The 27,037-nt window shown below is 57.8% G+C and overlaps 1 protein-coding gene across 1 annotated transcript in view; it reads right to left on the bottom strand.

The window, feature by feature from the left end:
- Myo18b (myosin XVIIIB) overlaps positions 1 to 27,037 on the bottom strand; it is a 216,663-nt gene that overhangs the window by 167,868 nt on the left and 21,758 nt on the right. Inside the window, 6 exon segments of the mRNA XM_077796031.1 lie at positions 8,296 to 8,440; positions 17,497 to 17,560; positions 19,848 to 19,948; positions 20,612 to 20,754; positions 22,844 to 23,042; positions 26,521 to 26,697. Of these exon segments, the coding sequence (XP_077652157.1) occupies positions 8,296 to 8,440; positions 17,497 to 17,560; positions 19,848 to 19,948; positions 20,612 to 20,754; positions 22,844 to 23,042; positions 26,521 to 26,697 (829 nt within the window).

The raw sequence follows: 27,037 nt of genomic DNA on the forward strand, positions 1-27,037 counted from the left end.
GGGTGACTACAGGATCCAAGGCACCAGGTGGGACAGGCAGCAGGTCCAGGAGTGGCAAGCTGAGGGCGCACGGCCAGCAAGGCGGGGGGCAGGACTCGACCAGCCCGGCCAGGCCCCATCCCAGCTCTCCTCACTGAGGCACCTGGGTGGGGGCCATCAGCTCTCAGAGGTTCCTCTGAGGCAGAACCCGTGGCACAGGGAAAGCGGGGCGTCACCAGCCACCACTGAGCTAAGCTGGTGGCCTCTCCAAGGTGACCCACGGCCCGAGGGGCCCAGAGCTGACTCACTTATCCGTGAGTGAGGAGCCAGGCTGCGGATTTCACAGACAGAAGCCCTGGGCCCAGATCGGCCTCCGTCCCTCCCCGAGACCTTAGCCAGCTTCCTCGACTTCTCCAGGTCTCTATCTGCTCATCCGAGCCAGGGGACTAGCTGCCACGCAGGGTTATGGGGGTCACGTGGAAGGGTCTGTGCACAACGCGCCCATTGCGCCCTGCAGAGAATGAGTTCTTGGTAAACGTCGGCAGTTGGGATTCCCTGGTCAGTATGGTGATTACTAGCACCATTGCGCCTGGTCCCTGAGCTGTCCTCATTCCTCCAATGACAGGCGAATGGAGACTCTGATGACCTAGATGGCAAGGGAACCCTGGAGAGCACCCACTCACCCCATGAGGCAGGTTCTTCTCTGAACCTCAGTCTCTTCTTCTATAGCGGGTAACTGTCCCTACGCCACAGCAACTTTGAAATGGCCAAAGCAAAGCACCTGGCACACGGGAGGTACAGAAGGGAAGCCACCTCCCACTGGTATTTATGGAAAACAGAGACCAAAGAAGGCAAGGGATTCAGGGGGCACCTAGCAAGGGAGTGGCTCGGCTGCTCTGAGCCCCCAAGACCCCCAACTGTCCCCCCACCACCCTCCAAGGCACTGAGCTGCTTGTGAGCTCTGCCTTTCCAGCCTCGGCCACTTAGGGGAGTTCATTTTGTAAAAAAAACTATAATTGTTTACATCCCAGAGCAGCCGTTCCCGCCTAATGAATGAATCCAATATGCTCCGAAAATCAGAATAAATCCTCGCGGTGGCCCAGAATAGGCACGGCTGTGCCAGCTGTCAGGCAGAGCGCCAAGCCGCCAGCTGGGGCTGGGCAGAGGAGGCGTGGCCTGCCGCCAAGGCACTGGAGCGGGCTGGGGCCCTAGGGGACAGCCCTTAGGGTGCTGGGTCCAAGGACAGATCAAGGAGGTCCCAGGACGCCAGGCCACAGGCTCGAATGCTCTCAGCGGAGCCCTGGTCAGGCCCAGCACCAGCGCCGGCCCCTAGGTTGATACCATCCAGGTGGCCACCTGCAGACGCGGCTTTATGTGAGAAAGGAGTCCCTGCCCCGCTGTGCGGGCTCTGTCCCCGCAGCCCCGCTGACTCTGCCTGCGCCCAGAGAACCTTCCCTGATTTCTTCTGTCTTCCAGGTTCACCTTGAGGAGGGGGGGACCCCTTGGGGACCCACTTGGTAGAGAGGGACAGGGGAGCAGTCAAAGCAAGAAGAAGAGATCTGGCTCAGGAATCCGCAGACAAAGACTCTAGTTCCCCCCATCTCCATAGCTTTGCTGTGTGGCCCCAAGAAATCCTCTCCCCCTCTCTGGGCCGGGTTCCTGCCCTGTACACAGGGGCTCCTTCCAGCACTTGGAGCCTCCTCTGCATCAGAAGTACTTTCAGAGGGAGTGACTCTTGCCTGGGGGGACCTGGAAGGTCACCATGGGGACAGAGCTCCAGACCAGCCCAAGCTTTGGGAGACTCTACTTGCCCCTCAGGGCCCCCGATACAGGGAAGCCCCCTAGTCTGGGTACCAGCCCTCCTACTCCTGCTGCCTCTCGAGCTCCGATGTTCTTCAATGCAGCCCTTGAAGACATGGTCAAGGCTGGGCCCACCAGAGGGTCAGCGCTCTGGAAGGAAACACGAGGAGGTGCAGCCACTCTGGGCTCTGCACACCTGGTTACAAGGCGCAGCTCCCCTTACTAAGGGGAAGCAGGAAGTGGGGTGCAGGGTGGGAAGGAAGGGAGACGCCCTCCAGAATCAGGTTCCTTCCCTGGCACCGCAAAAATAAAATAAGAAAATATAAAACAGCCTGTGAGAGCCGAGGAACTGGGCTGAGGTTCTGTAGTGGTGGATTCCAAAGCCACAGAACCAAGAAGGACGCCTCACGCAAACCGAGGGCTTCTGATAATCACAACGTATCAGTATCAGTTCGTCTGCTGTAACAAATGTCTCCACAATGACAAGAGGGGCGGGTCAGGGAGGGGGATAGGGGAGCTGTACTTTCTGGTCAACTTTTCCGACAAACTAAAACCACTCCAAATTTTAAAGTCTATTACTTTTTTTAAAGCCTGAAGGAAGAGCAGACCCCAGACTGTTAACAGCGGGATGAGGAGTGCAAGAAGAAGCTTCCTTGTTCTTACTCTATACTCGTTGGCACTGTTTCCATTTTGGTGAGACACTGGGGATTGCACCCAGGAACACTCTATCCCCGAGTCACATCCTCAGCTCCCCCCACTTTTTTTTTTCTTTCCAAGACAGGGTTTCACTGCATTGCCCAGGCTGGCCTCAAACATGCAATCCTCCTGCCTTGGCCTCCCCAGTCTCTGGAATTACGGGTGTGACCATGTCTGGCTACTGTTTCTATTTTTTTTAAATAAGACAACATCAAAGCCTGAGTCACACAGTTGCTTGAGAACAACAGAAACAGTAAAATAAGCCACAAAGCCTTTGGACGCCCGGGTCATTGTTCTATGGAAAGAGCATCATTATAGCAATCGTCACCGGCCTTCTGCGCTCGGGGTCTTGCCCACTGCAGAGTGTGGCCACTTCCTGTCCCTTGATGGATGGCCCTTGCTGCTGGTGGTGGGGGTCCCAGCAGAGGGCAGGGCTCGGGCATCAGTATTATCGTATGTCCCTCCTTCCTGGGCACCTGGGGCCACGGCCACATCTACGGGGGGACTGACAGCCCCTGGGACAGGAGGAAGCTCAGCCAGCCCCCGGGGTAGCTGTTTTTGCTTTACCAGCCCCAAACCCTGAGTCTGGTCTTGCAAGGCCCCAAATCACTCAGGGACTGATACGGCTTCTAACAAGTAGGATCAGGGCTTTTGAAAGAAGCTAAGGAAGTCGAGCTCACTGGGAGGAGAGGATTATTTTAATATATATATATAAAGCAAACCTTGATTAATGGAAATGATTCTTAATATATTTCAAAATGATCTGTTATGACACAAAGCAAAGACATTTATATACGACTGTGAAATTCTTAATAGCTGATTTCAGAACACCCTATTATGAAATCTTCCAAAGCACTCGAGAGAGTGAGTAAATCACCGGGCAGGGTGTCCATGGGCCTGCAGCGCAGCAGAAGCTCTTCTTAAAATAATTTAGAAGGTGGGAGGGCGGGGGCGGGGCTGGGAGAAATTACGGCCATAATCATGTGTTAATAAAATATTTATAAATGTGACTTCCTCCTTCATCATCACAGGCGTTTATATGTACGGGGCAGGTCCAGGCAGAGGGGCCGATGGCCCTGTCCTGCGGGGAGAAAGCAATGAGACAGAGCTCCCTCGCCTCTCTGGGGACAGAACACTAGTCCAGGGGACTCCCTGGGCCTGTTTTGCAGGGACTCCCTGGGCCTCTGTTTTGTCCCAGGGAGGCAGAGCGGGCTCAAGTGCAGGTGGGAGAATTGGGAGGCCATCTGGAGGCGGGCCTTTCCCAGGCCTTGGGGAACAAGTTCTAGAAGGGAGCAGTTCTGCTCCATGTGGATGACAAAGACCTGTGTCCCCTAGGAGGTCACCTCCCCCAGGCTCAGCAACACCCATCCTTGTGCCACCTCTACTGAGAAGTCATAGGCATGGGTGGCCTCCCTGTGACCCTGATCACCGTGGGTTGCCACCCCCTTGGTGTCCCGGGACTCCCAGTGCAGATGCTCCTCTGCTGGCTGCGGGTGCGTGCTCTGCTCACAGAGGGGGCTCCGTGGTGTCCCCCTGAATCACGATCAGCAGGAGGAGGTGGACAAATGTCCAGGCGACCCTGCCCCTTGGACTCAGCCCCATGGCACAGGGGTGAGCGGCTCCCCAGCGCACCCTGACCCGCCCTTCCCTGGCCCCTCCGGGGCCCACCCTCTTCCGGGGCCAGCAGGGATCCTCTTCCAATCAGCCCCACCCTGCTCTGCTGGGCCTCTAGGTCCACTTCCCCTTCATCCTGGTTCCAGCTCCGTGGACCCTGCTCTAACCCAGGGGAAGAGCTGGGTGCACGCAGGGCAGCGAGCCGCTCGGGGCCTCAATGCTCCCATCTGGACAGTGGGCCTGCGTCTTTCCACGGGTCCCCAAGCCCTGATGTCCCACCCCAGCGCGGAGCACTCCTGTGCCCGTCCAGAGCCACGCCATCAGGCCCTCAAGGGCCCAGGTCAAGGGCGGTGGGTGGAGCTGTCCGTCAAGGAGCCCGTCCTATCAGGACCCAGGAGATGATCACGTGACACAAACTGAACCCATCACACGCCCGTTCCGGTACCTCGGGAAGGGCCGCAGACTCAGCGCCACAAACCTGTCTGTGCTTCCCCACGTGGAAGTGAAGATCCCCGAAGCGGAGAGCGTTTGAGGGGACCTTCTGGCCTGACGCGTTCACAGGCTCATGATAAGGAGGAGACGGGAAAAGGAAGGGAGGTTCTCAAGTGGCCCCCCTCTGCTCACTGTGCAGCAGCAACAGCTCAGAGGCTAGAGCCTGGGGGTCTAGGGTTCGAATCCCAGCTCTTCCATTCCCTTGCTGTGCAGCCTCAGGCAAATTGTCCAACCTTTCTGTGCTCACTTTTCTTCCCTAAGAAATGAGATAACACCACTACCCGGCTCTCAGCTTGCTGTGAGGATTTCTAGAGTAAACACATACAAGAGGTAGAACGGCACCAGAATAAGACTGCTACTGAAGGAAATGTTATGACTACTACTTAGGTAACACCTGACCCTTCTCTGAGGTCCCTTCTGGATTATAAAATGCTATAACGATGTGAAAAGGAGAATCACTACAGGCAGATAGACCTAGACCGGTCTCCAGATACCACTGGTTCTGGTAGTTCCTGCACCTGAGGGCCAAGGGTCTGCAGTTGGTGCTCGCTTTAGATCCCATCTCTCTGTGGACAAAGGCACAGCCCCACCCTACCCGGCAGGCCGTCCCAGGATCTGCCCCTGCAGTGACTTCCGTGGTGGCCCCCAAAGCCAGGTCCTGAGCCCAAGTGCTTGTGGATCTGACCTGATTGGGAAAGAGGGTCCTACGGATCTCAAGGTGGCACAGTCAGTGGCCCCAAGCCAGTGGCTAGTGTCCTCAGAAGAGACAGAAGAGGACGCCAGCCCAGGGGCAAAGAAAAGGGAAGCCGTGGGAGGGGCCACACACTGCCCAGAGCCTCCAGGAGTGGGGGAGGGGGGCCTCCCCTAGAGAGTCGCTGCCCCAGAACTGTGCAAGAATGGACCCCTGTTGGTTCAAGCCACCGGGGCTGTGCTCATTCATCACTGCGGCCCCTGGAAGCTGCATGCCTGAAATCCACCAGGCAACCCTCACTTGGGGTGCAGGCTGTGGACCCCTGATTAAGAACTTCTGCCAGGCGCGGTGGCCCACGCCTGTCATCCCAGGGACTCGGGAGGCTGAGGCAGGAGGATCATGAGCTCAAAACCAGCCTCAGCAATGGCAAGGCGCTAAGCAACTCAGTGAGAACCTGTCTCTAAATAAAATTTTTAAAAAACAGGGCTAAGGAGGTGGCTCAGTGGCAGAGTGCCCCTGGGTTCAATCCCCAGGAGCCCCTCCAAAAAAGAACTTCTGATGCGGTTACTGTGGTTTCAATAGGTCCACAAATCGTTCCGTGTTGCAATAGCATTGGGAGGTTAATGACTTAAAGGGTTACAGAGGGAGAGGTTTTGCTATAAAGGTGAGCTCTCTCTAGCACATTTCCTCTTCCTCTCTCTCCACAGGTTGCCCTCCACCATGTTATGATGCAGTGAGGAGGCCTTCACCAGTTGCTAGTACCCAGCCTCCAGAACCAGAAGTTAAATAAACTTCTGTTCTTCATAAATCACCTGGTCTTGGGTATTTTGTTATAGCAACAGAAAATAAACTAAGATGGACACAACTCCAGCATTTCACAGAGAAGCAAACTGAAACCAGAGATGCAGCTAGTTTGCCGAAGGTCACCCAGCAAATTGAGGTTTCAGTTGAATCTCTCTTAAAAAAATGATATTTTATAATTGTACCCAATTATGGAGTACAGTTTGATGTTTCTGTACATATATACATTGAATGTTGACTAAATCAAGGTTGTTAGGCAGACGTGACCATCATTAATATAAGAGCTGGATTTCTAACATCTTCTCCTTGATTTGGCTGGATCCCAGGAGAGGGGAGGAACTTCCCAGGGCAAAACCAAGCAGTTAGGAAGGTAGGAGGCACATGGACCTACAGGTGCTGTGCTCCCCGCGGGCTGCTGTGGACTAGTGCTCAGCCGGCTTTTTCTGTAAAGGGCCAACTAATAATTCCATTCTACTTTGTAGAAAATCTGCATCTCTGCTCATCAGCTCTGCCATCACAGAGAGAGAGCCACCACAGACAGGTGACTGAAGGGATGTATCGGGCTCCGAGAAAACTTTAATTAAGGACTCTGTGACTTGAATACCGTATAATTTTCATATTATGAAATTTAGGACATATTATTGAAATAAGATGACGTATTATTCACACACACACACACACACACACACATCTATGCACATATTTTTTTGTACAACCGAAATGTACCAACTATTCCTAGTTTGCACCCCAGCAAGTGACAGGCTGATTTGGCCCACGAGCCGCAGCTGGTGACCCCCGGTGTAGAAGGAGGCAGATGCAGAGGCCGGTTCTGACTGTGACCCGAGCTTTGCAGGCAGAGGGACACACCCCAGGTTGGAGATGGGACAAGATTCCTACGCTGTGGTGCACCTGGCCCAGGTTGGCCTCGGTGCCGGGGACATTGAGCTAGAGACGTCACGGCCCTCATCAAACCAGTAGTGCCACCAAACAGTCAGGGCACCGAGAAGCCCAGGGCTGTTTCTGGAGGGCGTCGGATGTCTGCTTCTTTGACATTTGCCTGGCCACGTCCCTGCTCACGTCCTTGTGGAAGCCCCGCCCTGCTTGTCCCTGACTCAGCATTAGTTCTAGAAATTTCCAAGATCAGTGGACTAATAGGTGTGGATCTGTGGATGGAAAGAAGGGGACCTGAGGCCCACAGATGTGTGGGCACCTTCTCGAGGAATCCACCCCCCCCAGGAATAGCCCAGAGGTCAGCCGAGCCCCCGACAGGCCCCTCTTCACGGGGGTGTCCATTCAACAGTCCCACCTCTACGCTGGGGTCCAAAGGAAGCCACTCCCTACTGGAAAGAGTGAGCAGGGACACCGGGAGATCCGAGGCACCCCGGGCTCCGTGAGGAGGGACCGCATGGCTTCTGACCCCCTCTGTCTCCCCAGAACCCTGCACAGCGCCAGCGAAACACAACAAGAGCCTGGATGGCGAGGCGAGCGGCCCACACCACCCAGGGCCGTCTGCTTGGTCTGGCAGGTGAGGGAGCTGCGGGGGCTTCTCAGCCAGCACCTGGGTCGAGGTGCCAGAAAGCAGCCCGGAGCTGGTGACCAAAGAAGCGAGAGAACCAGCGAGAGGCAATCCAGGCCAGACTCCTACAGAAGGCGAACACCTCGTCGAAGGGATCTAGAGGGCACAACACATGGCCAGACAGGAGTGGGAGGGGCAAGAGGGAACGCTGGACCCACTAGAGAGACCCCGGGGGAGGAGCCACATCAGCAGATGATTCAGAGCGGACAGAGATGGCCTGGTGGGTTCAGCAGGGAGAGAGGGGCCTGCACCGCCCAGCCCCGGACTCGGCTGTGTTCCACGGCTGCTGCGCCCCGTCCCTGATGGCTGCAAACAGCTCCGAGGTTTAAATCAACTCCACGGAAGAAATCAGTCATGCAACCCCTGGGTCGCACGGACTCCATTCCAAGTGTCCTACAGCCACAGAGGCCGATGGCATAGACAGACGTCTCCAGGAGGCAGAAGGCTCTTTGGGACACCCTGTTCCAGAAGGTTCCTTGAAAATCCCAGCCTGTTTCCTTCTTGCTCTGCGGATCCGCAGGCAGCCCCAGACACGTGGAAGGTGACAGATCGACGCTGTCCCCACCTCCCCTAGGGAAGGGCCTGGTGGGACACCTGCCCAAGGGGACGGCCAGGTGCCCAGGTGAGCGCCGCAGAAGGGACCTACCTTTGCAGGCCCCGGCCACGCCGAGGTGGTAGATGGCCGCCAGCACCCGCCAAATGGCCCGCTGCTCGCTCTCCGAGATGCCCAGCGTCTCCATGGCACCCCGGAGCTGGGCAAAGGCCGCCCCGGCCTTCTGCTTGTCTTCAGGCTGCAGGCAAAGAGAGAGGGGGAGGGGCCGTGAGCGCAAACAGGAAGGGCCAACTCACAGCCCAAGCCAAGGTCAGTCCCGGGACTGTGCGGTCAGTAAGTCATCACGATGAAGCCAAGGAGTGTGACAGCCAACCCGGGCAGCTGGGACAGCCAGAAAAGCACGTTCCTCTCTGGCTTTGGGAGGCAGGCCGGCTTCTGTCCGCCTTGTGCTGAGCTCTGTCAGGTCTGGGGCGTGGAGATGGGCAAAGCCCTGGCCTGGCCTTGGAGGCCATCTCAGACAGGCACAGGGAGAGTCACAGGGACAGGCACAGGGACCCACATAAGCAAAGGAAGGAGATGGTTGGAGACCACAGGGACCCAACTGAACGTGGACACAGAGTGGTTATTTTTGGAGGTGGGTCAGAGAGAAGGGGAGAGGACCCAGCCTGGGGAGCCACCAGCAGGCTGCCAGAAGGCCTCGGGCACAACATCAAAGAGCAGGCGCTTTCAGGTCCAGCCACCATGGGCAAGGGCTGGACGAGCCCCCACCCACAGCCCAGGCCCAGGGCAGACATCACTAATCCATCACCGTCCCTGGGGGGCCCCGATCACTTTCTGGACATCACCCCTTCCAACCATCAGCTACCGCAGCCACTACACCAAAGCCGGAGTGCCACCCCCAGCCCAGCACGGGGGCTGCCAGAGGACGTGTGAGCAGGACACAAGAGACAAGGGCACCGTGAGATGTCGGGGGGTGCAGGGGTTTGGTTCCGTTGTGTTTTGTTTTCTGATTTATGATCCCAATTATGTCTGATTGAATATTAGAATCTGTCTGAAACCCTCGTGCCCGCACCATCTGGCCACGGAGACTCAGCCCAGGAGCCTGCTGGGTGGGGAACAGACGCCGCCCGCCGGGAAGAGGAACCTTTTGTCAAGAAGCCACCAGCAGATAACGAGGAACTGATGGGCACCGGGTCCCCTCAGAGACCGCGGTGATGGAGGGTTGGCCACTCAGGCTGACAGGTCTTTGAATCTCGTAGTGTCCCCCTGCCCAGAGAGGGGACGACACTTGCCCCATCTTCCACAGAAAATTAACATCAGATCTGAGACAAGAGGCCGGCTTTCCTGACTCCAACCCAAGCCACTAGTCCCTTCCATTGAAGCCACTTGGTCTAACTGGGAACCTGCAAAGGATCACCGGGCAAGGGGGACGACGTCAAAGCGTGCGGTGACATTGAGAGATTCGCTGTGGCAACGTTTCAATGAATAGCAGAGGCATGTTCCGCCGATCTGTCATATGTCTGGGCCGCCACAGGACCACAGAAGCCCTAGCAACCAGGAGCGCAGCCTAGCAACCGCAGCTGCTCCGCGGGAGCGTGGGGAGGGAAGGAAAGACTCACCCGGCTCCCGGTTATTTATGAGATTTCAAAGTAGCCGAGAAAGGACATCGGGAGGACAGCGACAACACATTCATTATGCTCCCACGGCCAGCCCTGAGCTTTTGACTTTAAATTACACAGGGACTCCATCATCCTCCGCGGAGCTCGGGGGAAGAGAACAGGAGGGAAACTTCCACTGAACCCCGTTGGCTTCGCTCTCTCCCACCCCCAGGTCCCTTTGAAACAGAAAACCGAGCTCAACAAACATCTGTTTCTGATCCCAAATGATTAGGACCAGGAGGATGGCTAGAGTTTCTTAGCTCTTTACACATTTCTACTTAATGCCCTGACCAAAGCCCCTCCTTGGATCAAAATCACGAAAATAGATACTAGTCAAGAGAGGGTAAAGAGTTGACTCACATGTTTATCAGGAGGAGAAGAGATAAGCCAAGGCAGTACCCTAGGCACAGACAACAGCCACAGAGAACTACGCAGCAATGAAAAAGAAGAAGCCACACAGGCAAACAGAGACCCAGTGTGAACCCCACAGACCCAGTGTTGTGCCAAAGAAGTCAGACCCAGAAGGTCACTGTCTTTGTCTCTTTTTTTCACCTATAAGGAAATAGGTGAGACTGGGGACTCTCAGCTCTGGAAATCCAAGAGCATGGTGCTGCATCTGGTGAGGGCCTTCTTGCTACATCACAACATGGTGGAGGGAGTTCCATGGCGGGATAAAACAAGTGTGCTAGCTCAGGTCTCTTGGTCTCTTCTTAAAATGCCACTAATGTCATCACGGGGGCCCCTGCTGTCATGGCCTCATCCAATTCTAATTACCTCCTAAATTACCTAATTACCTCAACTACCATCCATCATAGGAATTTGGGGGTTAAGTGTCCAACACACAGGCCTTGGGGTGACACATTCAAACCAAAGCAACCACATCCTGCATGCTTCTATTTATGTGAAGTTCAAGAATGGGCAGACTGTCAGGTACATTCCTGTCATCCCAGCGGCTCGGGAGGCTGAGGCAGGAGGATCACAATTCAAGGCCAGCCTCTGCAATGGTGAAGCCCTAAGCAACTCAGTGAGACTCTGTCTCTAAATAAAATGCCTGGGAGGGGGCTCTAAGGAGCCTTCGGATGAGTGAGGGGTGTTCAAAGTCCTGTTTGGCAGGGTGGTTGTGGTGTGTTTAAAGATATAAACATCATTGAGCCGTTTACTTAATATTAGCATAGTTTATGTGTTTAATTCAACTTTTTAAAAGTCAGTGCAAGGAAAAAAGTCAAGTCACAAGAAACTCAGGGTTTGTCTGATGCGATTGAAGCCCTCAAGAATGCAAGTAATTTAGGGGGGAGATAAAATCCAAATGCCCTCTGTTTAGATTGAGCAGGTCTGCAGACCCAGGGGCTCCTGCAAGGCAGGCACGGGGCTGGGTCACACACAGAACGGACACACTCTCCATTCTGCCCTCCCAAAGGGTAGCTGTGCCCAGGTCTCTCATCCTTGCTTGGAGACTCGGTTTCTGCTTCTTTAAAATGGACATGACATTCAACCTTCCTCTTAGGGCTGCGACCAGGACCAAATGGGTCAGAAAGCACCCAGCACAGGGGGTGGCATCCAGTGGTGCTCAATAAATGGTGGTCTATACCCAGTTCTGTTTCCCTGCCTCCACGCATCTGTGTGACGCCTTTCCCCACTGCCACCCAAGTTCACACCAGCACCACCCTGCCCTCGAGGGACTCCCCGTCCACGGAGGGACACAGATGTGCCAGCAGATGGGACACAGTGTGTGCCCAGGACTGGAAGACGGCATGGGGTGAAGGCAGGCTTCCGGAAAGGAGTGGTACCTGAAGCCAGTCACGAAGGGAAAAGGGCATGAGGGAGGAGGGTGGGTGCTGGAAGCAGGAGGGTGTCCCTCGCAAGGTCAGGGGGCTGCAGAGAAAGGTGGGCTTGGGCGCTGAGAACTCTGGGCCCACCTTGGGTGGTACAGGCTGCTCTGGCAGGGCCACGGGTAGTGGGCACCACTGTTTGCAGCAGGGAGATGCTCTCTGATGAAGTCCCTGGCTGAGGTGACCAGGACCTGGTCATAAGCAAGGCGGGATCCTCGGGCACACCTGAGTCTGAGCGATTCATGGATATGCCTGTCCTCCAGGCCAGGTGGACTCCCCTATACCTCTACACCTTACCAGCCAGGGTACCCCGGCCCTCCGCCTCCTGGTCCCGCCCCTCTCCACCTAGCCCCACCCTCTGACGCCACGCTCTGCCTGCTGGCCCAGCCCCTCTGGCTCCTGGACCCACCCCCTACCTCCTGGCCCCACCTCTGCCTGCTGGCCCAGCCCCTCTGGTTCCTGGCCCCACCCCTTACCTCCTGGCCCCACCCTCTGACACCACGCCTCTGCCTGCTGGCCCAGCCCCTTTGTCTCCTAACCACATCCCTATCTCCTGGCCCCACCCCCTGACTCCTGGCCCCACCCCTCTGTCTCCTAGCCCCGCCCCTCTCTCACCTAGCCCCATCCCCTGACTCTATGCTTTTGCCTGCTTGCCCAGCCCCTGTCTCCTAACCCCATCCCTATCTCCTGGCCCCACCCCTCTGCCTGGTTCGACCCCTGTGCTTTCTGGATCCACCCCTTTGACTCCTAGCCCTTCTGCCCGGACTCCTGGCCCCATCCCAGACCTCCTAGCCCCACCCTGCTGCCTCCTGGCTCCACCCTTGTGCCTCTTAGACCCACCCATCTGCCACCTGGCCCCACCCCCTCTTTCTCCTTGCCACACCCCTCTGCATTCTGGGTCCACCCCTCTGATTCCTAGCCTTGCTGCTCTGACTCCTGGCTCCACCCCTACCTCCTGGCCCCACCCCTCTGCCTCCCTGCCCACTCTTCTACCTCCCAGCCCCACCCCTTTGCCTCCTGACCCCACCCCCTGCCACCTGACCCCACCCCCTGCCTCCTAGCCCCACCCTTCTGCCTCCTAGCCCCACCCTTCTGCCGCCTGGCCCCACCCCTCTGTCTCCTGGGCTTGGGAGCCAGCTCTGAGAGGAAATGCAGACCACTGACTCAACTCATTTGAAGAGAAGCATCACCTGGGGCCTGCACAGATTCGTGAGCCTCAGGGAGCCCTGGAGGATGGTAGGGCAGGTACCGATCCAGAGACAGAAGCACGGAGCAGGGACCCTCTCTCAACGTCCCATCAACCCACTCCTTCTGTCCACACGGGAGTTCAGTGAGTGGATATGAGAGAGGGTGTTCGTTGAGCACCTACTGTGTTCCACTAGGGAGGCAGGCGTGGGTCTCTCCCACGGACACAGGAGGAAACAGAGGCCCAGAGGTGAAAGCACCTTCCAAGGCGGCCCAGAGGGCAGAGGGCGGAGTCAATATAAGTCAGACACCGGGAGCTCCCGATTCTTGGAGCCGCCCCAGGGTTCAATGTCGTCCACTCTTAAAGGTGGAAACACGGAGGCTGGGAAAGATGAAGTGACCCGAGGACACACGGTAGGTCGGACCCCAGAGAGCATGGCCTTCAGTCAGGACTGGGGCTGGGATGACAGAATGGGAAGAGCAAGAGGGCCAGGATGGGGGTCAGGCCCCCGAGTCCCAGTCCTGCCTCTGCCACGGAAAGCTGTGTGCCCTTGGCAGGTCAGTGCGCCTCTCTGAGCCCGGCTGCTCCTCCTGAAAGAGGGATCTGACCTGATCTGGATCATCCCTTGCCTCAGAGAGCCCTGGGGAGGATCAGGCTAGAGAAGGCCCCAGCAGAGCCTCTGGCACGAGCAACGGACGCCCTGTCCTAGGGTCAGGAAAGCTGCCCTCCACAGCTGACGGCTGAAGAAAACAGGAAGAAAGCTGTGTGCTCGCAGACCGCCTGCGCCTAGCGCACCGCAAAGGGGGTTCATTTAAAAGTTGAAATGTGGCCCCCAGCGCCAGCGCAGGCCGAGGACCAGGGGACAGAGCTGGCCGTCAGTGAGCAGAGGGGGCCCCCAAGAGCCGGCCCGCACCATACTGGGGGGCTCAGCACCTCAACTCCTCGCCCCACCTGTGCTCCCAGCCACGACCACAGCTCCCAGGCCCCAGGTCGTGGGTCCCCAGGAGGTCCCTGGATACAGGAAGAAGACAGGTGGAATTCAAGTTCCCTGCCAAGCACCGCGGCAGAGGAGTGGCACATTGCCCGTTCCTTTATTCACTCAACAAACATTTACTTTGCCCTCGCTGTCTACCTGGTTGAGGGTGAGGCCTGGGGCACTGGGCAGTGATGGGATGCTCAAGACACCCGCTGTCTGGGCACTTAGGGCCAGGGGATCCAGCCAACAGTGTGACCCAGTGTCACCAGGGAGATGACAGGCGGACAGTGACACGGGGCATCTCCTTAGAGGACCAGAGCCAGAGCCAGGGCACTGTGGCCTCCAGACAGGGGATACTGCCCTACTGGGCCCCTGGGGCCTCGTCACTGCCAACAGACAAAAGGTTTCAGTGGCTGCACATGGACACAGGAAGGGAAAGCCCAGGAGTCGGCTCCACCATGAGGCCTGGCCACCAAAACACTGTTTGTGAAAGCTCCGGTGACATATGGCATGTCGCGAACTACGCCAGATATTCACAAGAAAAACACTAGAAGACAGTCAAGAAACACCACCGCTAGGTTTTCCCAGGTGACGCCTAAGTTTCTGGATTTCCCTCTGGTTTGCGTGAGAGTGTCTTTGGGGACCCTTGGCCCTGATGGTCCTACAGGGTGTGTGTCATCAACTAACTCTTGGAAGCAGATATTTCATTAAAATACAAAGTGGGGGGAACAGAGATAGAGCCAGTAAGAGAGAAAACATGGCCCACGCCACCAACCGACATGCTGGGAACGGTGTGCCCAGGAGGAGGGAATGGTCCCCGGAGGCCCTGCCCTGCCACGGCTCCAGTGCCACCCATGAGGGTCTGAATGACCTTTTTTTTTTTTTAATTGGTTCCAGGGACTGAACCCAGGGGCTCTTAACCACCGAGCCACACCCCAGCCCTGTTTATTTTTTATTTTGAAACAGGGTCTTACTAAGTTGCTTAAGTCCTTGCTAAGCGGCTAAGGCTGGCCTCTAACTTTTGATCCTCCTGCCTCAGCCTCCCTAATCTCTGGGATTACAGGCACACGCCACCATACCCAAAATACTGAATAATCTTAAGGGTGCCCTTGGTTCAGGGCCAGGCACCGTCCCAGGGCTGTGGGCTGTATCTCCTTTAACCTGGGTTCAAGGGGGGCTGTTACAAGCCCCACCTTACGAATGAGGAAGTTGAGGCCTAGGGAGGTAAGTCTCCTGGTGAAGGCCACCCTGATCAAGTGCTGGTCCCAGATGTGAGCCCGGCTGTCCCTACGCTCCACGGTGGTCTGTGAATTCTCAGGGGAAGATGGAATCCCGGCTACAGTTGAAACACAAGAGAATCCATCCCAGTTGGCGGGGAAGGGAGTGGTCAGAAGGACAAAGGAAGACAATGAATGCAAGGTGTTGGCTAAACTTCAAGGGGTGTTTTCTTAGCATGAAGAAGGTCTCCCTACAATATCTGCTAACCCAATCACCTTGGGGACTCAGGCCTAGTAAGTCCTCTTCTTGGGGGGCATTTGCTGACCCTCAGATTCCCTTAAAGACACAGTCCCTGAACGGCCGACTCCGGTAACCAGCTGAAGCTTGTCTGAAAGCCCCGCGGAGCTTCAGAGTTGGTTCTTGTTCCAGAGAACACAGGGAGCCTTCTCTCCATACCTGCTGGGCAGCCGGAGAGGACAGGGAAACGCCCAGCACTTCCCACAATTCAACTGGTCTAAAAAACACCCCATAGAACACACAGGAGGGGGAAGAGAACAGGAAAGTACTTCCAACACGCCTGGACTCCCTCCCGCCGGGACGGGTCCTTTCAGCAGCCTCTGAACAGACACGTCGGATAGGAGGGCTCCCGGGGCCTGGCCTGGACCCTTTTTCTCCCCAGAAACCATAGGAAAACCACCAGCCTGTGTGGATGGAGCGAGAGGCTGGGCCAGAACTCGTGAGCTAGATGCGAAGCCCCTGCAACAGCTGAGCTTCTCCAGTTCTGCCTTCAGGGTCAGAGTCTGGGTTCCTGGTGGCCCTCAGTCACGCGGGCAGAGGACAGGAGAGGATGAGCCCTGGGCTTCAGAGCTAGAGCCGTGGCCTCAGCCACTGCGGGAGACTCTCCCTGTGGTTCTCAAAGTGTGATCCCCGGACCAGCAGCCTTTGGGCCCTGGTGAGGTGAGTGGAGGTTCCCAGTCCTGCCCGGAGCTGAACTGGATGCCTGAGGACCAACCCATCAATGTCCGTGTGTGTGTGTGTGTGTGTGTGTGTGTGTGTGTGTGCGCGCCTGCCGCAGCTTTATTAAGGGGAATTTGATACAAGATAAAAGTTCATCTTTAAAACGTTCAGTCTGCTAAACGTGGACACTACAGTCCCCGCCTTTTTTGCGTGGAGAACACAATCTGCCGTCCCCGACATGGGGACCACCGCAGATGGTCCCCTTCCCTACATTCCATGTCTTTGTCTCCCTACACATACACACCAGCGGTAAAGTTCAATTTGTACATTAGGCGCAAGAAGCAGAAGTTCTTACTTTTGATGGAGTTGATTGCTCTCTTAGGAACGGCGACTTTGGCATTACATGAATTTGGTCTTTGTTCAACCTAAGGTTATGGACATTTTTCTCCTGTTTTCTTCTAGAAATCTTATGGTTTTAAGTTTTAAATTTAGGTTCATGGACCATTTTTGGTCAATTTATACATAGAGTTTGAAACGAATTTTTTTTTCTTTTTTGCAATGGGGATATCCAATTATGCCAGGACAGCTTATTTGCAGACATGTTCAATTGGAAGGGACTTTGGAGAAGAAACCATCTATTCCCCTTCACCTGGTGAACTCCTACTCATCCTTAAAAACACAGCTCAAATGTCCCCTTGGTTAAGAAGTCTTTTCTGAGTGAGGCTGAGTAGCTCCTTCGACCCTCCTCCCGTGTCAGCAGCATCTCATGCTCCCTCTCCCATACCCTTATCTCAGGTGATCTCACCTGATTGCCCTAATTTCCACACCTGTCTCTCCTGCTACAGTGAAAATTCATTTAGCATCTTCTCGGCACTTCTACCGAGTGGGGGAGGTGTGTAGAGGGAGGCGGGACTGAGAATATAGTTGTCAAGATGCAAACCAAGGAGTAAAATGGACAACAAGGGGGACATTGGATTTTCTTAGGCAATCAAGTAACCCTCCCTCAAGGCCCCCTGGAAACGCCTGGGGGGCGCCTACCCTCCTTGGGCACCATCAGTACTGGCAGAGTCCCCCAAGGACTGGGGCAGGTCATGCCCGGGGCTAAGCGCTCCTGTGGGTTCTTTCCCTTCCTCCTCGCAGCAACCCATCAGGCAGACTAGTCCCATCATTAATTTACAGAAGAAGATACAGACGTTCAGAGAGGTTGCATTCCACGCCCGATGCCACATATCTGGTGTTGGAACCAGAGGTAAGTGCAGCCCACACGGTCCCGGGCCCTCTGCTCTCACCCTGCATACACTACCTCCTCCGCATGTCCAAGTCCCCAGTCAGCCCAGACTCCTGGAAGGCCTCCCCCACACGACAGCCGGATGGAGACCGCAGTGCCAAAGGAGACATGTGGCTCAGGGACCACTCCACACCCCCTTCCAGGCCACGGACTCACCCTCCCCCCAAAAAACAACCCCTTACCTTGGACCACACGCCCATGCCAAAGGTGCTGCTTTCTGCCGTCTGGTGCAGGTTCAGCTCCGTCCTGGAAGAACAGAGGGCAGATTTGGGGGGCGTGGCCATATGTGGAGGGCGTGGCCGTGCGGGGCGTGGCCGTGAGGGGCGTGGTCGTGTGGGGGCGTGGCCCGATGTGGAGGGCAAGGTCCCTCAGGTAGGGCCCAGGGGCTCCTGCAGGCCTTGGTCCCACCAGGTTGCCCAGGGCATCCCCTGGCCCCGAGGATTCCTCACTGCCTGCCCTTCCTTGGCCCTCCTAAGAGCCAGGGAACCAGGCAGAGAGGGCCATGGAGCGGTTCTGGGGGTCAGCAGGGCGGCCTCCCCCACACAGGACGGTGCCAGCCCTCAGGCATAGCCGGCTCAGACTGGTTCACGGCCCCCTCCCTGTGCTCCTGCCTCCCACCGACAGACAGGCCTTTCTCTTCCAGCCTCACTTTTCCTCATCTGTGTGATGGGCGCAGTGCCCTTGACTCCGGATTAAAGGACACATCTCCAGGGCCCTGCTCCGTGGATCCTCACACCCTCCCCCAATCCATGGAAACTCAGTTTGACCGATCATTAAGGATCCACCTCAAGGGTTTCAGCTCCTCTGCTGGGCACGGGGAGGCAGAAGGAGTAAGCAGCCCCCGACCCCAACACCCCAGTCGGTTCTGTGAGAAGGGGAGCCCTGTACCCCTCAGCACCGCAGGTGAGGAGCCAGAGCACATGGCGGACCCAGAAAGGAATGGAGTGAGAGTGAGGAGCGGGACCAGGCAGCGCCCTCCTAAAGGAGACGGGGAGAAGGGTTTTGAAGGATGGAGGAGTCTCCCACAGGTGAGGTCTGCAGAAGGGGGAGCTGCGCTGCGTCCTTTGGAAGTTCCAGGGGCTCAGGGGAGACCCAGTGCAGGGCCCCAGGGAAGAGGGGAGCCGTGCATGTATTTCAGGGCTACAAGAGATGAGGAAATGGAGACACAGACGGTACAGCCTCTCCCGAGGCCGCGGGCTGGAATGGGGGACTGGAAACTCCCTGTCGGAATCACCTCTTCACCCTGCCCTGGTACGTCCTTCCTAGGCACCACACACCGCTGCCCGCCCACAGGATATGGTTTAATTACCCACACCCTAGTAAGTGCCCATTCTACAGAAGAAGAAACCGAGGTTCAGGAAGGCCCACCTGGGGCCAAGCCAGGAGCAGACACCCATCCTCTGACTCCAAAGCCAGCCCTTTCCAGCACATACCCGGTCAGGGCGGGAAGGGTTGCAGGCCAGTAAAAATCCTCCCCAAATCCCAGCAAGCACAAAGCTCTCACTGTGTTCACTCTTTGGCCCTCACAATAGCATCCTGAGGTAGCCATCGTCACACTCATTTTACAGATGAGGAAAGTAGGGTTCAGAGAGGTGCATCACTAGTCAAAGGTCACACAGCCAGCAAGTGGGGGAGCCAAGATACAAATCCACGAAGCCTGGCCCAGAGTCTCTGGTCTTAGCCACGATGCTGTGTTGCCCTCTGCCTAGTTCTTCTGTGGGTCCTTTAGGCTTTCCAGAAGTTTCCTTACTGCTCAGGTACCCTGTTCTGGAATCCCCGAGTTCTTTCTCTCATCTGCCCACTCTCTGCAGGGCATGGTTTCCCCTCCGGCCTCAGCTAGAGGCTCAGGACAGACTGAGCTTGTCCTTCCAAGGGAGGACGGAGAGGGGCACAGGGCCCTTCTGCTAATGTACCTGGGGAAAGACCCGGGGGTCCACTAGAACTTCCTGATCTGTCTGCCAGATGAGAAACTGCGGCCCAGAGAGAGAGAGAGAGAGAGAGAGAGAGAGAGAGAGAGAGAGAGCCTGAGGAAGCCCTAGAGAGCCAGGAGGGAGAGGGGACCCCGGGCCCCCTCCTGCAGGAAGCCCTCCAGAGGAGGCCAGGCCGACTCCTGCTCCCTGCCCTGCCAGCTCGCCCTCTGTCCCAAGGCGCCCCACCTGGGCACCTGGCCATGTGCACTCAAGGCAGCCACAAAGGTCATGACTTCTGGAAGACATGGGGTCTCTTCCCCCACGCTCAGGCCCTGGACCCACTTGTCACCGTCCCAGCGGACAGCCCTGCCCCTCCAGCTCCGAATGGGAATCAAGTGAGGTCTCTTCAAGACATCGTCTCCACCTTACAGAGGAAGAAACTGAGGTTCCGAGTGGATGGGCTCTGAGCAAGGTCCCCAGCCCACCAGCACCGCGTCCCTCGGGGACTGAAGTCAGGGGCCCTTCTTCACAACTGGGTCCGTGGCCTCTCAGCTCCAGGCAGAAGCTGGACCGGGCTCTGGGGACAGCGGTCCCTTGTCCCACCCACCCATCCCAGCACTCACCTGAGATCCAGGTCCAGCCCAGCCAGCATCTGGGAGAAGACCTTGAAGTTGCCCTCCCCGTCCGGCTGCCGAGCTACGCGGCTCTTCTCCAAAAGCATCGTCTGTGGGGCAAAGGTGGGCCCTGTCACTGTGGGGCCGTCTGCCCACTGCCACCCACCCACCCCTGAGGCCACATCTCCTGGTCCAAGTGTCTCGGGTTCAGAGTCCTCCGGGAAGGGCACCCCGCACACAGCGGCTACAGTGAGCCTCAGGGAAGTCCCCAGCAGGGCCACCTCAGACACCGTCCCAGGGACAGGAGCCTCTACAGCCCCAAGGCCATGGTGCTCATGTGGGGGCCAGGCCGGGACAGCGACGTCCCTTCTAGCAGGCACCCAGGGGACTCCCTGCCCCCCACCAGGGCTGTGATCCCATTTTCTATGCAAACAGCATGTCTGAGGGGGGCGGGGAGGGGGGCGGGTGATTTTGGAGATGGGGACAGACAGGCCATGTGTGGTCACCCATGGGTGGCCCAGTGCGGCTGCGCGGCTGTTTAGCTTCAGCTTCTGGTTTTAAGCCCCAGCTAAAAAGCGCCTGGCCACCCACTTGGTCCTGGAGATTTCCCCCTGTGATGGTCCCCAGAGCAGATGGCCAGGCGCTGGAGGGAACACTTGGGGCACCCAGCAAGAGGGGCGCCGTTGAACGTGGCCACTGAGGTCCCAGCTGGAGGGTAGAGTCATTAGAGGGCAGCTGGAGACACAGCAGCCTGGGTGCACCCCGAGGCTCACCTGGAGCTGAGCGGCTGTGATGCGGCCCATGGCGTTGAAGTCCAGTGACATCACCATGCTAAATCGGGTGGCGCTGCGGCTGTGGCTGGTGGACACAGAGCCAAAGGCCCTGAGGACCATAAAGGCGGCTCGGATCTTCTCCACTGTGGGGTGCAGGGCAGGCTGTCAATCACGCCTCCCCCAGGACCGCCCTCCCCTTGCTGGCCCCGCCCCGCGGCTCCCCGCCTCCCCCGTTCAGCTCTAGACCACGCCCTCCCGCTGAGCACCGCCTGCAAGGCCCTGAGCAGGAGCAGGGCACAGGCAAGGCCCAGTCCACCAGGGGGAGCCAACTGCCAGGACAACTCCCCAATGGCGGCTGGCCCAGGGCCTCCTGGAACTAGGACCAGGGCAAAACATTCCCCCACCTGAATGCAGAACCGAAGGCCCAGCAGCAGGCCTGAAAGTCCTGCCATCTCTCCACAACTGTCCGCTGAGTACCCAAGATGCATCCCTCACTCCTCTAGGCACCTAGATACAGCCCATCCTGACTCCCACCTTCAAACACACACACACTCCCAGCAGAGCTACACCATGGGAGGACAGGGACTGTGCCTCTGCCACATCCCCTGCTCCTAACAGGGGCCTGGTGCAGAGTAGAGACCCAGGGCAGCACTGGAACATCCCTGGGGAGGGAGCAGGGCACAGTGGCCAAGACAGCTCAGCTGTGGGCTCTGCCGTGGCTGGCCACCTGACTGAGGGAAGTAAGGAGCCCTCTGTCCCGAGCCTCGGGTGGCAACCTGAGGGCAGTGACATACCCACCTCACGCGGTTGTCATGAGGACAGGATGATTTAATAATGCAAAGCACTTAAAAGTTCCTGAAGGGGTGATGTTGTTATTATATTATAGAAAAGCAGTTTATTGTTAGTGTCACACATAATATAACATTCTTAGTTGATATTACACTATAGAAAAGCAGGGTCGCGTGGGCTCAGTGAGGAGGACAGAAACCACCCTCAATGGGGGCGGAAACTGGTTCCTGAAAGTGGCAAAAAAAAAAAAAATCTCTTTTTTTGGTGCTGGGGATTGAACCCAGGGGCCCTCGACCCCTGAGCCCCACCCCCAGCCGTGTTTTGCATTTTATTTAGAGACAGGGTCTCACTGAGCTGCTTAGGGCCTCGCTGTGGCTGAGGCTGGCTTTGAACTCGTGATCCTCCTGCCTCAGCCTCCCCAGCTGCTGGGATGACAGGCGTGGACCACCGTGCCCGGCTCCCAGAAAAAAAAAAAAAATTGCTCTTTTTATCACAGAGCACAGATAGACGCTCCCACACGTGGGTACACGGTTCCCCTGTGGTACTAAATGTCCACTGTAGGGTAGACGACAGAGGGGAAGTGTCTTAAGCTCCTGGGGACAACAAGGAAAGCCTGAGACCCTGGCCGGGAGGTTGGGGTCAGGAGCCAGGCTGCCTGGTTTTGCATTCGGCTCCAGGACAGATGGGCTGTGTGGCTTTGGGCAAAATACTTGACTTCTCTGACTCTCAAGGCCTTCACCTATAAAATTCAAACAGTCACATCTACCATATGGCCCACCACAGGCCTGTTGTGAATTATACGTAAGTTCGTATTCATGGAATAAGGCTGGCACACACATCCCTGGCACACATGCACTCTGATCGTCATTAAATTGTAATCATCATTATTACTCATTGGCACTCTTTCTTTAAGGCTCAGCTCAAATCTCACTGCCTCCAGGACCTTCCTGGTGCCCCTCCTGTGTGCTCCAGGGGCCTGACCAGCTCTGCCAGCCCTTTTGCTGGACATTTGCCTGTGTCCATAGGCACAGGTGCATTTCCCCTCAGGTCTCAGCTCTGCCTTCCTGTCTCCACTCGGGGGGCACTCTGTGAGGTTCAGCAGGTTGTACACTGCACAACAGCACGGCCTCTGAGGCCCACACCGTTCACATTATGTCATCACAGATTCTTAGACCTATTAGGATGGCTTCCCAGCAGAAGGCAGTCCAGTGTCTGGTTCTAACAATGCCCACTGTTGAAGGCCGTTCTGCAAATGGCCATTGATATCTTGAGGAACAAATATCTTTATCTAAGCCACACAATGGTGTCCAACAGTCCGGAGGGGGCCCCCAGGAGCCAGCACATCTAGTCGGATGGCTATGAGGAGGGAAGCCCCGCACACTCCTGCTCCGACCCTCCCCTTCCTGTCTCCACCTCCGCCATGTCGCCTGGAGCCCGCCGTACCTGACACCCTGCCGTCCACACTGCCTGCCATGGCCACCAGGTGCTCCAGGACCTGCTCGCAGCAGGTGGTCTTCCCCGCGCCACTCCGGCCCAGGGCCACGATGCTGTGGTCCCTCCGCTGGCTCAGCAGCTCCCAGTAGGCCCGCTGGGCCAGGGAGCAGACATGGGCAGGCAAGCCGTCCCGGCGGCCCCTGGGCACCTGCAGAGATGACAGGTGTCAGCCTTTCCCTCGGCCCCTGCCCGGGGCACTGTGGGACAGCACCCACCCCGGCGAGTGTCCCTCCGTGTCCCTGGCAGGAGCCCCGAGGAGCCCGCGGCCTGGGTTTCCTCCCAGCTCAACCTGAGAGTCGAGCAGCACCTCTGGGCCCTGCCCAGCCCTTCTCATCTGAAAAGTGGGCTCATAATGGGGACGGTCCTCGGCGCCACTTCCTGTCCCTCTCCAACCTTGACAAGGGGTCCTGGCACCTGGCTGAGAAGGGCCCAGCCTGTGAGTCCAGTCCTTCCAGTGGCTCTCTGTGAGACCCTGGGCCACCCAGACCCACAAGGGTCCGAGTCTGCCCTTCAGCTATCAGAGGTTTCGCCCGGAGTCGCCTGAGCCCCGGGCATCGTCACCCTCGTGGCTCGGAGCACACCTAGGAGGTGCCTGCCATGAGATCCCCAAAGTAAATGGTCCAATCGATTAGTAATGTCTGCCATGGATCAAATAGCATGATCGATTAGTGATGTCTGCCATGGCAAGGGGACTGTCAGGTGGGGAAGGATGCTGGTGCTGTCCCCCACGGCAGACCTAGGAGAAACCCCAAACCCCATCCCTCCACCATCCATCCCTTCTGCCCTCGGGAAGGAGACCCACAGGGCGCCTGTGTGTGGGAGGCCCTGTCCTGGGCACCGGGGACACAGCACCACATTAAACCCTGACGCCCGAGGGAGGAGACTTTGCATGATTTATTAGAAGGGCTAAAAGATTTTTTTTTTTTTAATAGTCACTGTCAAGTGCCAGTGCATCTGCAGAGCAAGGAGTCTCAGGCTGCACGGGAGGGGCGGGGACAGGACAGGACAGCGTCACCCTGGAGCAGTGTGGCGGTTTCCTCCTTGGTGACACACACGCTGCCCACCCAGCCCCACGACACCCGTCCAGATGTTATTCCAGCAAAATGAAAATGTGTGTCCACAGAAGTCACATCGCTGGTCACAGTGACCACCTGGACAAAGCCACAAGACCTGGGAACAGCCCAGATGTCCTTCAACCAGTGAGCCAAGGCGAGCAGCCACCGAGCTGTGCCCTGCAGGTCCCGGTGAGGGCACCGGGCCAGCTGGTCACGCCACAAACAGACAAGGAGACCCGCAGAGAGCACAAGGACTCGATGGCAGGTGCGTGGACGAGCCCCGGGATGGGACCTGCCGACGTCAGAGCTGTCCTAGGACGTGATGGGCTAGCCCGGCGGGGACTTTTTGGAAAACATGAAAGTCTTGGAGGAAAATGAAATCCGCAGCTGCCGGGGTGGGGCTCGGGGTGGGCTGCACCCCAGAGGGGCCCCCAGGTCTTTTGGAGTGACAAGGACTGTCCTGGAGCTGGCTGCAGAGGCCTCTGAGGCTGTGTCCGAAGCCCCCTGACCGCAGGCCGAGGCGGGGGACCCCCTGAGAGCTACGTGAACCTGACCTTGGTGACCAGCCCTCCCGCCCCACGGAGGAAGAGACAGAGCCATCCCACGGCACAGCCTGCGCAGGGTCACCAAGGACGCAGGGGAGGTGGGGACGCGGAGCCCTGGCCCTGGAGGCCAGGGGACATGGAGGACAATGGAGGACAATGTCCAAGGCCCCAGACACCAAGTCGTGACCACAGCAAGCCCCCGCCCCATGCCTTGGTGGGACCAGGGGACAAAGCCCAGGAGGGACACCACCCACCCTGCTGGACACAGCCTGGGACACAGGCAGGCCGAAGGGCACAAGGTCAGCCCTCGGGCCAGCCTCGCTCTGGAGTTCCAGGGACAAGCCAGCCCACTCGTGGGATGCTGGGACTCTGGTCTGGGGGGAGGGGTTTCCGCAGATTCGACCCTCGGTGGCACCCAGGGCGTGTCTGTGCACGGGGACCCCGCCACACAGGCATAGGCATCGAAGGGGTGGAGGCCCGCGCACAGAGCCGTGCCCCACGGTGCCCTGGTCCCACGCATGCTGACGCCCACAGGGACTCTGTTTCCCAGCTCCCAGCTCCTGGGGACCACGACTCCCGCAGCTGTCCCCCAGAGTCACCCAGCCCAACTTGGGGTGGCCCCAGGCAGCCCCAGCATCACTGCAGGTCTGTGCTGCCACCTGGTGGCCATTTGGAGAAACAGAGCTGGACCCGGCCCAGGAGAGTGGGGGGCTGTGGTTTGGCTGCAGAGGCCCGGAGACTTCAGGGAAGGATGTGGGAAGCCCCGGGAAGGAGTCTGGGGGACCATGACACCCAAATGCCACCATCAGGGGATACCCCAGGGCCTGTACTCTTAGGCACTTTTGTGCAAGCTCTGATGCCCCAAATCCAGGACAGCTATGTGGACCTAGCCCGCTGTCCAGACTATAAAACCGTCCCCTCCCAGGGTGGCCAAAGAGCTGAAGGAGTTGCTCAAGGATTCAGAGAGCTCAGAGACCTGGGATGCATTAACTGAGGCACAAGCATTCACAGCAGGGAGGGGACAGGCACCTGCCAAGCTTAGCCCCCTCGGCTCCTGAGGCCCTCCCAGGCCCCTGCCCATGGACACCCACACCCAGAGGGGCCTGGGAGTCATTGGAGGGCACAGGTGAGTCACCCTAGAGAAGGAGATATTGGGAAGGGTGCAGGGCCACTATCTCCTCTGTGTGGACCTGGCCTCAAGCAGGGATCAGGAATGGGTTTGTCACACGGGGATCCAGAGGTCAAGATGTGGCTTTTCACCCCAGTTGACAGATGGAGAAACTGAGGCCAGAGAAGCATCGTGGTCGTTCCCAGGCCCCGGGTGTTCCAGGGAACCGTGCCTGCCCCAAGGTCTCAGAACAGCGCCAGGAGGGAGCCTTGGCCTTCTGTCCCCTCCTCTCCACTTTGTCCCTTTCCACGTCTCCACCACAGCCCAGGGGACCCCTTCACCCCTGTCCCCCTGTCCCACTAAGAATCTCCAGGACCCACAGCAGCTCAGGTGGGAACGAGTGAGGGGGATGCCACTGTGGTTCCAGATCCCCCCACAAGGTGGCGCCCAGAGCTCTCCTGTGCCTTTGGTTCCATTGGCCAGATCCCCGCCTGATGGATAAGGGTGGCCTGAGGCTGCCCTTTCTGGATCCCAGCCCAGTGCGGTGGCACCCAGGGGTGAGCCTACGGCCTGGGTCTTATCCAGGCCCCTCTGCAGGTTCAACCTGAGGGTCAGCAGCCTGCTCCCCTCTGACCCCCAGCTTCTCATCTGTAAGACGGGCTGGGGACACCTGCCTTCCTGGGCAGGTGGGACTCCACAGGCCAGGCCCGAGTCTGGCCAGCTGGACATCATCTCTAGTGGCCCTGAGGCTCCCCCGTGACTCAGCTCTCTTCGCCAGGAGCAGGGGACCATGCCCCAGTACTGTCTTTGGCAGGAATGAAGGGTGTCCTGGGGTCCTGGTCCTGCTCTCCTCTCAGCCACAAAGGGTCCTCCCCTCCTCCCTCACCTCGTCCCCTGCCCCTCCCCGTCCCCGCTCACCTTGGCTGCAGGGGGCGCCCAGGGACCCTGGGGCTGAAGGACGATCAGATCAGGCCCAGAGCAGGTGTGTGGCAGCTGGGCCCGGTAGCGGTGCAGAAGCGTGTTCAGGACGCTGGACTCGTTGACGCTGACCAGAGAGGCCAGGTCCTCGGCCTGGTCCAGCTCGGGGGGGTTAGCCTGCAAGCCGGCACGAGGGCTGGTCTCCTGGGCCTCCGGGGACCCGGCCACAGCAGCACCCACACACACGCGCGCGCACACACACACACACACACAGTGGGCCTGTCCTTGGGAGCCACGTGCCAAGGCCTGACCAGAACTCAGGACACGAGGATGATGGAGAGACAGTGGCACAATAGGGCCACCCCTGCTACAGGACACATAGAGTCATACAAGGTCTGTCTTTCCCACACTCTGCTCTGGGAGAGCAGATGCTCCCAGAGACCCCGCAAAGCTCAGAGCACATTTGGTGTCCAGAGCGGCTACTGCTCTTTCCTCCTTTTCTAGATCTTACTGGACA

This window comes from Urocitellus parryii, chromosome 3 (genome assembly GCF_045843805.1).
Source record: "Urocitellus parryii isolate mUroPar1 chromosome 3, mUroPar1.hap1, whole genome shotgun sequence".
In the NCBI taxonomy this organism is placed as follows: Eukaryota; Metazoa; Chordata; class Mammalia; order Rodentia; family Sciuridae; genus Urocitellus; species Urocitellus parryii.